This window comes from Pantherophis guttatus, chromosome 4 (assembly GCF_059756535.1).
Source record: "Pantherophis guttatus breed Tessera chromosome 4, ASM5975653v1, whole genome shotgun sequence".
Taxonomy (NCBI): domain Eukaryota; kingdom Metazoa; phylum Chordata; class Lepidosauria; order Squamata; family Colubridae; genus Pantherophis; species Pantherophis guttatus.
Window position 1 is genome coordinate 96,916,692 of NC_142066.1, and position 15,117 is coordinate 96,931,808.

A 15,117-nucleotide genomic window follows, 5' to 3' on the forward strand; every position below is an offset into this window, starting at 1 on the left:
TAAAATACAGTATGTAGAACAACCATATTTAGAATTGTCAATGAAGACTTTGAAGTGGTAGGTAGCAACCTTTTACATTAAATCATCAACTGTAAAGGAGGGTCAGTTGAGACCATCAATCAAGAAACATGCTATAAACTAAGCGCTTGGTAGAGCAGCCATGAAGGCATTGGAAAGATATTAAAATGCTGTGATTTGTCTGTACCTACAAAGTTCAAAATTGTGAAAATCATACTATTCTCTGCAGGGCCGGATTTTCCTATAGGCTAACTAGGCTTCAGCCTAGGGCCTCAAGATCAAGAGGGGCCTACATTCAAATTGTTAGCAAAATTAAAATTACACTATTCTAAAAACAGTGAACAATAAAACACTGAACCGAAAATAAGGAGAAATTCTACACATATGACTAATAAACAAACATAAAAACTTAAAAATGGGAGGTGAAAGGGCCTCATAAGTGGAATAGCCTAGGGCCTCTTTTCATCTAAATCCGGCCCTGATTCTCTGTGACATTCGAGGGAAGTGAAAGTTGGACTTTCAAATAGCAGAATAGGAAGAGGATGGGCACTTTTGAACTTTGTTGTTAAAGAAGACTCTTGAGAATACCATTGACAAACAAAAATACAAACAAATAGATCATCAAACCAATCATTCTAGAGTTCTCACTTGAGATGCAAATGACCAGGTTTAAATTACACTACTTTGGACACATAAAAAGGCATAGCGCCCTGTAGTAGACTCTAATGGTAAGAAAGAAGAGAATGACCAGCAGCAAGGTGAATGGATTGTCATTGCTAATGGGTGCACCATTGGAAGAAATGAAAAACCAAGTTAGAGTTGGATGGTCATGGGGAAAATCTGTATCATTGCTGTGAATCAAAAACTTGATGGTACATCATCATAATAATGTCATTGTGGCCCAAGGCTAGGGGAAAGAACTAGATCTTAAAGGACTTCTTAAACGATCTTAGGGAGAGGTTCTCAAGATGAATCTCAGGGAGAGATTCTATTGGTATTAAATTATAAGCCATAAGGAACATCTTTACCCTGTTTAATTACCTAGTAATTACTGGTAACTAAGATAGTTACAGGAAAGAAGAAAATAACATTTAATCACAGTCCCTTTTATATAGAAGGGAAATCAATTCTGCTTGTTTGCTAGATTTACATTATATTGTGCAAAGTTGCCCAACAAATAATCTTTTTCAATTTTGTGTATTGTTTATAATATATAAGATTCTGGTGTGTTTCAAGTGGAATGTCATAGTGCTCATGATAAAACAAATATTACTGCAAAATAATAATTATTAAATTTTTATTACTATTTTAATATTATTTTATTTATTTATACAAAATATTTATGTAGCTGCATAGTTTATAACAAACTGACTCTAAATGAAAAGTTAAAACAACAGAAACCATATTAAAACTATAAAAATCAAAACATTAAAAACAAAAAACTGGCAGCAAGTCAGGTTTCCAATATATAGTCACTTCATCTTATTGCAGCACTTAGGTGGAAAGTAGGTCTTAAATGCTTTATGGGAAGCTAAAAGAATAGAAACCTACTTTTGCAACTTTGACAAACAAATTAAATGGGGAAGCATGATTTACTTAACTGTGTTACTAAATTAACCACAGCAATATATAGGTTATAAAATGGGGCAAAACTCAATTAACTGACCTGCTTAGCAACAGAAATTTTGGGCTCAATTGTGGTTGTAAAATGACAACTATCTATATGGATACAGTATATCTTACCTGTGTTATTTTAACTGAGACTATATTGTGGTGGGTTTTTGGAAATAATTTCAGCTAATTTACTCACTAGAGGATATTAAAGTATTTTAAACAATTAGCTATGCTCCTTTCCCAATACATTACTGGTACATGTTGGTTTCTGAACAACTAAGGTGCCACTTACCTTCGATACCAGTTTGGAACTGTGAGTGTGCATGTGCAGCGCTTCTACGTATGTGCAGAACCTTCTCCATATGCTCAGAGTGTCCGTGATGATGTCCGGGCGGGTGGCAGAGCCTCCTGCTGCCAGCATTACCAGTTCGCCCAAACCAGGGCAAACCGGTAGAAACCCACCACTGAAATAACGGCTTCTTGCAAAGCTCAGCTGTTTATAGAAGTAAATTGTGGAAATTCCAAACTTAATGGACATGTCCTCAGATTGATTTGACTTATTCGCATCAAAAACTGTTCCGATAACTCCGAAATAATTGTACTGTCAGCGTTCCAGAAAACCCCCAACTCCCAGTAAAGACACGGAAGCAGGCATTTTCCAAAGTTCTCTTTTCTAGAATAGGTAAACTGGCACATCTGAGAAATCCCGAATCGGAAAAGCCTGGGCTTTCCTTCAGTAATTCAAAGGTCCCAAAACCATCCCCCTTCTCCCCAGTCGATCACATGCTCCAACCAACGTCAGTTCCACCTCGACCCAGCCCCTGACCACTCCTCCTCCAGATACTGGATCGCCCTGACCTTGACCGATAGGAAGAATGCTATTATGTCTACTAATTCCCCTCTCCTAAATCCCCCCTCCTACTTTCCCACACATGAGGAGGTGGCAGCATTGAAGCTTCCAGCCTAATGTGGCTTCCAAGGCTGACATGTACCTGAATTATTTCCTAATTATATTATGTTGAATATACATTAAAAGCAAGAGGTTATATAACTATTTTTTCTGTTCTTTGTATTTTTTTTATTACTATGCAGAGTAAACATTTGGTGTTCTGTTTTGCATAACATACACATTTCACAGAATTCCACTTCTCTTTTTTGTTTGACAATTAATTTATTTTCCCAGATAGGTAACTGTTGCATCCCTTCTCTACTGTACATTTGCTTTATTATATAACAAACATAATACCACACCATCAAGATAGCTAGAAAAATATGCTCTTCATTTATATTGCATTTACAAATGGCATAGTCATGTAACCATTGATAGTAAAAATAAGAAGGTTAAGTTTTTATTCCAAAAATAGATCTTGTTCATTTGTTAATAATGTCATCTGATACCTAAATCGCTGATAATTTGGAAACCTACCTACCTACTGAGTAGTAAAGACATGGTTACTGTTGATTAGTCTATTATCTCTTTCAATTATTTTTCTTTCATACATGCAGAAAATCAAGTCGTAATAGTCTGATTTGGAATTTAGAATGAGCCACAGTTCTTTAGCACCTGACCTATTAGGACCAAGGTGTCCTTAAGGGCTTTCCAGTTGCTTCCCTTGACTTTCCAGAGGATTACTTAAACAAATAAAAAGGCCTTTGCAACTTACTTTAGGATTATGGACAAAGTGGATCCTTGGCATATGCTACCTTAAACTGGAAAAATAAGGCAAAGTTAGTTCCTGATCACTCTATCTATATTCAACAAAACAGCAAGGATATGTACTGATGGAGGCTAAAGGAAGGAAGGGGAAGGGAAGGAAGGGATTATTTGTGTTGTCATAAGTATATGTGTAATAAACATAATAGCACATTATCAAAATGACTGGATGTACATTAGCATGTACAGGTACACTAGTATAGCATATACACTAGCTTTGACTGTTTTCAAGTTAACAAAAAAAATATCCTATGCATTATACTTAAAGTGAAATTGTATGTGACAAGCATAGTTTGTATGATTTTGTGATAGAGTGAAAATGCTGGATTTGCAAACATGTTTCATTATCTTGAGCCATGAAACTCTGGAAAATGCCAAAATAACATTTCTTGCTTTTGCGCAGGTGATAAATCCAATGGGATGGGATGCATTTGGACTACCAGCAGAGAATGCAGCAATTGAGCATGGATTCCATCCTGCAGAGTGGACCCAAAGGTTTTTATTTTCCCAGATCCTTGTGAAATATGACAGTTCAGAAGTCATCATAGTAGAAGGGAAGGCTGTGTTGATATAGGGTAGCCAAAAAATAGAAGTCTGGTAGTGGGTTTTCTGATTAACAAAGTTTAGTAAATTCATCAGATGCCTAGAGTAAACTATGTTGATGTAGACTAGCTAAAAAATAGAAGAAGTTTGGTAGTGCCTTTTCTGATTACCAAAGTTTAGTAAATTAGGATATGATTTCATGAACTATAGCTCACTTCATCAGATGCCTAGAGTTGCTTAACTGAATGTAGAATTTTAATTGAGATGAAATGTGTGTGGGGCAGAGAGGACAGACATGCAGATTTGTTATAGATCTGTATAACAGATTACAAATACTTTATGAATTAAATTGTAATTTTGACATGTGAATTCAGCAATTTCTTTCTCAGTTGTGTGATTAAAGTCTCTTATTTCCAAAATGGTCATTTTGTGATCTGCAGAGAGGGAGGTTGAAATGCTCTTATATTACTTTGTCCTCATTTTCAGTTCTGCTATCAAACTTTTGTATCAAGCTTGCCCTATTTAGAATCCAGAAGGACTCCCGGTTGGTGACCTGCAGCGACATGGTGCTGAGTGAGTGACCACCGCTCCTCATCACTGCCAGTCACCATGTTTTGGGGATCCCTTCGGGGGCGCGAAGCCCAGAGAGCTTCACGGATGATAGAGCCAGGGGAGCGAAAAAGTGAAGCGCAATCACTTTTCGCAAGACCAGGGCGACTCTGTCAACCTAGCACACGTGAGTCTGCTGGTCAATGGCGGACCTGAAGCAGCGGTAACCAGCAACAAGACGGGAGATCGGAGGTTGCAGTGGCGAATTGGGACTACCATACCTTCCCTAATTGGTGAGAGTGACATCGGAGGAAGGGGCTGGTGGAGTCGGGGGCGAAGGTCTCAGAAGAGAGCGAGAGGATTGAGAACGAGAGAACCCGCCGAGCCAGCAGAGAGGAGAAAGCGATCACTGGGATTATTGGCGTAAGAAGAGGCTTGGTGGACAGAGTAAAGCAAGAGACAAGAGTTTTGAAGTATCTTTATTTCGTTGCTTATTGCCACAGTCCGATTGGAGAGTGTGTAAGTGGGAGAGAGATCTGAGCGTCCTAGAAGAACAGGAAGTGCAGCCATTATAAGGATTACTCAGGAGACAACGGAGAGGCTGACGTTGGACAATCTAGCAGCAGAAAACCATAGAGAACAGTGTCAGAATAACTGACTCGCAAGATTTGGAAGAGTGTAGAGGCTGAGTATTAAAGAACTTTAAAGAACGTTATATACTCGATATTTGGAAAAGGGGGGGATGAACCCCATAGTTATAATAAATTTGACACTGGTTATAAATTGATATAAATACATATATATATATTCTCTTCTCTTGATTGCTGGCAAAACCCTCTTGAGAAACATATACATTCTACTAATTGGTAAATTAACAAATTAAATTGTAAGATCTCTTTATTTATATCTTGGTGAAAAATAGAATCTACTTTTTTACATTTTTATTGTACCTATAACTTAACTGTATACTTTTCTACGTTTATAGTATTTATCAGGTAGCATAGTACTGATTCATATTTATCTATCTGTATTTATATTTGTATATCTATATTGCCTTTATTAGATAGTACAGTATTGATATTTTTAAGTAGGCACTGATATTTCTAAATCATACTTAATTATACTTAATTGTTCCTTAGGTGATTATCTTGCTAATTAATTAATTATTTATTAATTATATTTTGAGCTTAATATATTTTCTTAGGAATTTTAAATTCAATTGTTTTTTAATAATTCATTAATAAGTGCTATATTTAATTAATTACTTAATTGATTTAGGCTAGGTTTATAATATTAATCAAGAGTTAAGAGACTTATTGTTTGATGGTGTTACTTGTTAAGTGAAATAATTATACTAAGAAGTTATTGGGATCAACTAAAGAAGGCTAAGGATAGGAACTTAAGGAAGAGTCTTTAAATAAATAGACCCCTCATACTTAATAAGCAAGTAACCTGATTAGGAATCCAAGAAGTATCCAATAGTGGAAAACAGTGGCAAGTGCCACTGAATGATTATTTGGAGAAATATTGAAAAAATAATAAGAGAACAAAAATCAATTTTGAAAGAAATGGCAAGTATGACTTTAACAATTCTGAAAACCAGAAAAAAGTACCATCCAATCCTAACTTAGCAATGTCGTCCCCAGCTACACAGAAGTCACTAGAAGGCCTACAGAAAATAGATAAACCTCCAACAACCCCAACATTACAAACTGTACAGTCCTCTCTGTCACTAATTCAAGAAACCATGTTAGCGATGCAAGAGAAACTGCTGAACAACCACTCAGAACTAAAGTTGGATATTCATGTGCTAGACTCAAAGATGAACGAGATCCAAGCTTCAATCGTTAATAGTGAGAAAAGAATCCAAAAAGCAGAACAAAGGATTGAACAAAAGGAAAAGAAATTGGATATGGTAGATCAAACCCTGTTGATGCCGAATAAGGAAATTGAAGATTCATTGATTCATCTTGAAATGGATAAGGCCTCATTCTATCTCTGTTTTCAAAATATTGGCGAAGATAAAGAAGAAGATCTGGGTGATAAGATGGCTGAGTTGATTGCGGATGCTCTCCACCGAGATAAACAGGAAATCATTAGAGAGCTCAATGAGGTTTATAGAGTTCAAACAAATTATGCGAGAAGGAACAGGCTCCCTAGGGAGGTCCATGTAAGATTCACCAGAAAAAAAAGTGAGGGACATCTTATATAACATAGCGCGAGAGGAACAAATCACATTCAGAGGAAAAGAGGTGATTATCTTAAAACAAGTACCAAGAAGAGTGAGGGAAGGGAGGAAGAACTATAACTATAACTATGACTTGACGAGTCAACTGAATAGAAGAAATATAATATTTAGATGGCTCCTGCCAGAGGGGATGTTAATCTCATGGCAGGGAAGGAAAATTAAAATTGACAGCTTAAGTGCAGCACAGGACTTCCTGGATCAGCTAAAGGAAGGAGAAGAGGAGCAAAATAGCAAGGAGGAAATCGACATGGCAAATACAGAAGAAGAAACTTCCCAAGAACAAAGTACAAAGGAAGATTTAGAAGAGGAGAAGAAAAGAGAAGAAGAAGAGGAAAAAGGGAAAAAAACCAGACCGGTGAGAGCAGTAACCTTAAAAACAAAAAAGAACTAGGAATTAGATTCAAATGTTAGGAATGAATGGTATAAAAATCCTTTCTCTAAATGTTAACGGCTTAAATGACTATAAAAAAAGAAAGATAATATTGTCAAAATTGGTAAAACAAAATCTGGATATAATTTGCATACAGGAGGTCCATATAAAAAAAGAAGAGGCCATTTTTTAAGAATATACTAAATTCAGTAAAGTATTTGTGTCCTTAGCAGAGAAAAGAAAAAGGGGGGGTTGTTATATATGTCAGAAGAGGAATAGAGGCAGAATTAAAATATAAAGATGCTAAAGGGAGAATCTTAATGATAGAGGTAACGAGTGGCAACTCTAAAATGATGTTGGTAGGGGTATATGCCCCGAACAAAAAACAGGGACAATTCTACCAAAAACTACATGAACAGCTAGGAAAATGGGCGCATAATGAAATATGTATGTTAGGTGATTTTAACGGCATTGTAGACCCAGACAGAGACCATAAAAGTGGAAAAATTTAAAAAAAATAAAACAGCACCCTTGCCAAAAAGTTTTTTTGATCTGGTGGATGAATTAAACCTGATTGACATGTGGTGAACATTGCATCCCTCTGACAGACAATACACTTTTTATTCAAACGCGCAGAATTTCTGGTCTAGAATAGATATGGTATGGGCCACTAGGAAATTAGGATTGGAAATTAAGAAGGTCGATATGAGCACAAACCCCTGGGCAGATCACAAGCTCCTCGAAATAAATTGGCAGTATAGGAAGAAGAGAAAATAACAGAGATGGAGATTACAGACTAACTTATTGAATGAAAAAGAGTTTATTGTTAAACTGAATGAAGAAGTAAAGTGCTTTTTTATAGAAAACGGTAATCAAGGTATGGCTAGAGAAATTGTTTGGGATACCATGAAGGCTTATGTGAGAGGAGTGGCTATATCGTATATGGCATTTAAAAATAAAGAAAAAAGGAAGGCCAGGGAGTCCCACACCAAAAGGTTAGAAGAAGCAGAAAATAAACTACAGCAAAATCCGGGAGACGAAGTGTCTAAACAAAAGTGGATGATGGCGAGACATAGGCTGAATATTTTGGATCAGGAGGAGATAGCACAAAAAATAAAAAGAACAAAACATTACTACTATGAGAAAGCTAATAAGTCCGGAAGGTGGCTTTCATATAAATTAAAAAAAGAGAATGAAAAGAGTCAAATTTTTGCATTAGAAGATTCTAAGGGTAACCTCCTGACAAAAGAAGAGGATAAATTAGAAAGAACAAGAGAATTCTATGAAGCTTTATACAAAGAGGAAGAGATCGAGCCAGTTAAGGTGGAACAATATTTGATGGATGCTAGTCTACCCCACATAACAGAAGAAGAGAGGGAAATGTTGAATAACAAAATTACAATAGAGGAACTCAAAATTGCCCTTACCAAAATTAAAAAGAATAAAACCCCAGGCCCAGATGGACTACCAGGGGAAATTTATATAAAATTCGATGAAGCATTGCAATTAGAATTATTAGAAATCTTTAATGAGGTCCTGGTTGGCACAAGAATTCCGGACACATGGAGGGAAGCATATCTCTCTCTCATACTGAAAGAAGGTGCCGACCCGAAACAAATTGCAAATTATAGACCCATCTCCTTACTAAATTCAGATTATAAACTGTTTATGAGTATAATAGCGGAGAGGGTGAAAAATTTTTTAAACCTTTGGATCCACAAAGACCAGAATGGATTTCTTCCAGGGAGACAAATGAGGGACAATCTGAGAACGGTACTAAATGTCATAGAGTACTATGATCAACATCCCGAAAAGCAGCTGGCGCTAGTGATTGTGGACACCCAAAAGGCATTCGACAACCTGAATTGGAGCTTTATGGTCAATCAAATTAACTTAATGGGATTTGGGGCAAACTTCAGGAAAATGATTGAGAATATTTATCACAAACAGAGGGCGAGTATACTAATAAATGGGGACAAGACTCGAATATTCCAGATTCAAAAGGCAGGGATACCCCCTATCCCCTCTACTTTTCATTCTGGCGTTAGAAGTGTTACTTAGGAAGATTAGATCTAATAAAAAAATTAAAGGACTAAAGATTAGGAAATAAAATTTCAAAACGCAAGCCTTTGCAGATGACGTGGCTCTAATATTAGAAGACCCATTAGAATCTGGCCCTAAATTACTACAGGAAATACAGAAATATGGAGAAGTTGCCGGTTTTAAACTTAATAAAACAAAAACCAAAATAATAGTGAAAAACGTAACAGAAGCATATAAGAAAGAGTTGGAAGATTCTTTAGGTCTCCAGGTAGTGAAGAAAACAAAATATTTAGGAATATGGATTACATCGAGGTATTCATCATTAAAAGAAGATAATTATACCCCACTATTACAAAAAATATACCAGGACTTAGATAGATGGAAAAAGTTAAAATTGTCTTTCACGGGCAAAATAGCAGCAATCAAGATGAATATTCTCCCTAAAATTATATTCTTATTTCAAAGCATACCGGTGAGTCTGGATAAAAAATTCTTTTTAGATTTCAATAAAAGTGTTAGGAATTTTCTATGGGAGGGAAAGAAGGTGAGGATTTCATATAACATATTGCAAGGGAAAAGAAATATGGGCGGTTTTGGACTCCCTGATTGGAAAGCTTACCAAAAGGCAACTAAATTAGTTTGGATTAAGGAGTGGGTCACACTGCAAAATAGGAGAATTCTGACCTTAGAGGGTCATGATTTACAAGAAGGATGGCATGCCCATTTGTGGGACCCAAGAAATAAGAAAAAATCTTATTTCCACAAACATAAAGTAAGGGAGACTCTTATACAAACGTGGGAGGTAATTAGGCAACGGTTCTACACCAAAGTACCAAACTGGCTTTCTATTATGGAGGCCCTGACCTCCCCAAATAGAAGAGACATTACAAAATTTGGCACATATAAGGATTTATTAGATGAAAACGGGAACCTCAAATCCCTAGACACATTGAGAGACCAAGGCCTCAACCTAGACTGGTGGAATTATTTACAGATAAATTCAAGGTATCAGAAGGATAGGGATCAATATGGCATAGAAGCAAAGCATGGAAATTTAGACAAAATTTTGTTGGGGGTGGAAAAGAAAATGTTAGCAAAAATATATAACCTTTTACTAGACAAGGATAGGGCAGAAGATATAGCTAGAAACCAGTTAAATATCTGGGAAAAAAACATTGGATATAGCTTAAATTTTAACGATTGGGAAGAGGCCTGGAATAGAAACTATAAAATGACTAAAGCCGCAACATATAGGGAAAATCACTATAAGATGCTCCATAGGTGGCACCTAGCGCCAGCCAGACTAGCTAAGACGTTTCCTAATGCTTCAGCAACTTGTTGGAAGTGTGGTAAGGAGGTTGGCACCTTCTATCATATGTGGTGGACCTGCTCAATGACAAAAAGGTTTTGATCTAGAATTCGAATTTGGTTACGGGAAATAATTGATGAGGAATTAGATCTATCACCTGAAATATTTCTCTTGGGAATAATAAGGAATGGACTTACTAAAGATAAAATCCAACTTATAATTCATATTACAACAGCGGCCAGATTAGTTTACGCGAAATTTTGGAAAGATAAAACCATACCACCAGAGGGAATTTTAATAAATAAAATTTTAGAGTGCGCAGAAATGTCAAAACTAATGAATGAGCTAAATAACGACGAGAAATCAAAACACCATGTATTATGGGGAAAGTGGTACAAATGGTTAAATAATAGGATAAAATTATGATGTCAGGATATGCTTATCTTTTGCAATTTAAATGTGAAATATACCTGATGTATATCTTGTAAATATGTACAAACACTGCACTTCTGATTTTAGTAGAGATTTGATGTTTTTAATTACAAAACTAATAAAGTATATTTTAAAAAAAATAGAATCCAGAAGGACATTGCTGGCAGATTATGTTATATAGAGGCATACAAAAGTGCCTCTAATCTTGTGGGTATGTATTAGAGCCTGTGATGGTGCTATTGGCATAGATATGGAGGCAAAGTAGACACCTGGGTTTATTGCAGGCTAACATGGGAATGTTAGCATCATTGTCATATTGTTTCTTGTTGTTTATGATAATCTGCTTCAGATTAGTTAATAGTCTGTATGCTGGTATGGGCAGTTCCTGAGAAAGTGCAATGTAAGTATCCATTATGGGCTGCACTGAATTAATAATGAATTCAAATGGTTTGAATTGTGAGCTATTGTAGATGACAACTAGTGGTGCTTTCGTGTTTTTAGCCTGATTTTTAATTATTGTGACTATGTTTATTTGTTGCCCATCCCACAGTTCAAACTAATAGAGCAGCTTAATAAAATCTGGGAAGTGATTTGTTTTTATTGATTTGTTTACTGGTGTTGTTGGACAGATAATTTGATTTCATTGGGTGGTTAGTTCAACATCCAAAGACTGAAACTTCTATCTGCATAACCAATTTATTTTTCCTTCTTTTTCATCAGCTCATCCCAATTTAAATCCTACATCAATATACAATGGAGTTCCACAAGGTTCATGTTGTGGATAAAACTTCCCTCTGCATAGTAGGCAACAGACCGGACAGCAAAGAGATACGTTGCTGGTTAAGCACACAGATACTCACAGACTCTGAACGGTGAAAAAAAACCATTCTTTACTCTTAGTGCAAAACAAACTTGGTTTCTCAAAACAATGATAACACGTCTTCGAATAATCACTCTCCAACACAAAACATAGTTTGCTTACAGTTCTCTTCAGTCACACGCAGTCCCTCTTCAGGAGATCAATCATCAAATAGCAGGAGCTCCCGGACTTCCTGTCTACTTTTATGGCTGCCTGATAATAGCACAGCCAATCATTCTTCTTATAACATTTATTTATTTATTTATTTATTTATTTATATTGGATTTCTATACCGCCCTTCTCCCTAAGGACTCAGGGCGGTGTACAGCCAGATTAAAAAACATGCAGAACAAATATTAAAAACAATTAAAAGATATATAAATTTGGCCCAATTAAAACTCATTTACCAATTAAAAACGTTTAAAACATTTAAAAACAGTTAAAAATTTCATCTTAAGCCAGCCCGGCTTGTTTAAATAAATGGGTTTTAAGGGCGCGACGGAAGGCACTGAGGTCTTGGATTCTCCTTATCTCTGGGGGGAGCTGATTCCAGAGGGTAGGTGCCCCCACAGAGAAGGCCCTCCCCCTGGGGGTCACCAGCCTGCATTGTTTGGCTGATGGCACCCCGAGGAGGCCCTCTCTGTGGGAGCGCACGGGTCGCTGGGAGGTCGTCGGTAGCAGCAGGCGGTCTCGCAGATAGCTAGGCCCTATGCCATGGAGCGCTTTAAAGGTGATAACCAACACCTTGAAGCGCACCCGGAAGACAACTGGGAGCCAGTGCAGCTCGCGCAGGAGCGGTGTTACATGGGAGCGCCATGCTGCTCCCGTCACTACCCGCGCTGCTGCGTTCTGGACCAGCTGGAGCCTCCGGGTGCTCCTCAAGGGGAGCCCCATGTAGAGAGCGTTGCAGTAGTCAAGGCGAGAGGTGACGAGGGCATGAGTGACTGTGCACAGGGAATCCCGATCAAGAAAGGGCCGCAACTGGCGAATCAGGCGAACCTGACAAAAGGTCCCCCTGGTTACAGCCGTCAGATGTTCCTCCAAAGACAGCTGTACCTGACCACACTTGTAAATGGATCATAAGCTTCCTAACAGGCAGGAAGCAGCAGGTGAAGCTAAGCAAAATCACATCAGATACCTGTACAATTAGCACAGGAGCCCCCCAGGGCTGTGTGCTCTCTCCACTTCTCTCTATACACCAATGGTTGCATCTCAAAGGATCCCTCTGTTAAAGTACTGAAGTTTGCAGATGATACAACAGTGATTGGTCTCATTCAAGACAACAATGAATCTGCATACAGACGGGTTGGACAACTAGCCTTGGACAACAAATATTGAACTAAACACACTCAGAACAGTAGAAGTGGTGTAGATTTTAGGAGAAACCCTCCTATACTACCACCTTTTACAATACTAGACAGCACAGTATCAATTTAATTTAATTTAATTTAATTTAATTTAATTTAATTTAATTTAATTTAATTTAATTTAATAATTTAATTTTTTAATTTAATTTATCAAATTTCTATGCCGCCCAACTCCCAAGGGACTCTGGGTGGTTTACAACAAAAAATAATACAACAAAGAACATAGGAAAATTATTAAAAAATATTTTTAAAACATTTTTAAAACATTAAAAGCCCATGCACACCATTCATGGCCGGATCTTGCAAGATTGCAACAGCGAGATCAACGGCCCCAGGCCTGCCGGAAAAGCAGGGTCTTCACCGCTTTCCAGAACGCCAATAGGGTGGGTGTAGTCCGGATCTCAGGAGATAACTGGTTCCAGAGAGGTGGGGCAGCCACAGAGAAGGCCCTCCCCCGCGGGCCCACTAACCGGCATTGTTTAGCTGACGGGACCGGAGGAGACCAACTCTGTGGGATCTTACCGGTCGCTGGGAGCTATGCGATAGAAGGCAGTCTTGAAGATAGCCTGGCCCTGAGCCATGTAGGGCTTTAAAGGTAAGAACCAACACCTTGAATTGTGCCTGGAGACCAATAGGAAGCCAGTGCAGCTCGCGGAGAATTGATGTAATGTGGGGGTATCTAGGTGCACCCACGACAGCTCGCGCAGCTGCATTCTGGACTAACTGTAGTCTCCGAACAAGGAGACCAACTGTAGTCTTCAAGGGTAGCCCCATGTAGAGCGTGTTGCAATAATCTAACCGTGAGATGACAAGGGCATGAGTGACTGTGAGGAGAGCCTCCTGATCCAAGTAGAGTCGCAATTGGTGCACCAAGCGAACCTGTGCAAAGGTCCCCCTAGCTACAGCTGTCAGATGTTGCTCTAATCTTAGCTGTGAGTCTAGGAGGACACCCAAATTGCGAGCTCATTCTGAGGGGGACAATTTCCCCCACCCCAGAACCAAGGATGGACAGTCGACATAGTCTTTAGGAGGCAATACCCACAGCCACTCGGTCTTGTCTGGAGTAAGTCTGAGCCTGTTGACTCCCATCTGGACCCTCACAGCCTCCAGGCACCAGCACATCACATCCACCGCTTCACTGAACTGACGCGGGGTGGAAATATACAGCTGGGTATCATCAGCATATTGCTGATACCCCACCCTGTATCGTCAGATGATCTCACCCAGTGGTTTCATGTAGATATTAAATAGGAGGGAGAGAGGACCGAGCCCTGAGGCACCCCGCAAACGAGGGGTCTAGGGGTCAACCTCTGTCCTCCTGCCAACACCGACTATGACCGACCAGAGAGATAGGAGGAGAACCACCGTAACAAGGTGCCTCCCATTCCCAACTCCCTTAGTTGTCCTAGAAGGATACCATGGTCAATGGTATCGAAAGCTGCTGAGAGGTCAAGTAGCACCAAGATAGAGGAATGACCGCCATCTTGGGCACATCCATCAGCATGACCAAAGCAGTTTCCGTGTTGTAGCCAGGCCTCAAGCCAGACTGAAAAAGGTCTAGATAATCTGTTTCATTTAATGACCGTAGGAGCTGAAGTGCCACCACTTTCTCTACAACCTTTCCCACAAAGGGTAGGTTAGAGACTGGATAAAAGTTCTTTAATTCTGCTGGATCCAGGGAAGGCTTCTTGGGGAGGGGCCTTACAACCGCTTCCTTTAATGGTTGCGGGAAGGACCCATCCCTCAAGGACACGTTAACTAAAGCCTGGAGCCAGCCTCGTGTTACCTCCCTGCTGGCCGAAACCAGCCAAGAGGGGCACGGGTTCAACAAACAAGTAGAGGAACTCATCGCTCCTACAGTCGTGTCCATTTCCTCAGGAGTCACAATGTCAGCCTCCGCTTTTGCTGCTTTGGCTGCCATAGGAACCGGGAGGGGGGAGAGCTAGGGAGCTTGGGGGGGAAGCATGCTGGAGGAGGGGCGTGGCTTCGAAAGAAACGAAACTGAATCCTTGGAGTGGCCATCGGGTAACCATCGTGGCATTCCTGATTGA

The 15,117-nt window shown here is 38.9% G+C and overlaps 1 protein-coding gene across 7 annotated transcripts in view; it reads left to right on the forward strand.

Moving 5' to 3' along the window:
• The window catches only part of LARS2 (leucyl-tRNA synthetase 2, mitochondrial), a 216,366-nt gene that overhangs the window by 35,115 nt on the left and 166,134 nt on the right, over positions 1-15,117 (forward strand). For all 7 annotated transcript variants that reach the window (XM_060685937.2, XM_060685936.2, XM_060685940.2 and 4 more), the window contains one exon: positions 3,750-3,841. In XM_060685937.2, the coding sequence (XP_060541920.1) occupies positions 3,750-3,841 (92 nt within the window). The remainder of the gene's footprint in view (positions 1-3,749; positions 3,842-15,117) is intronic.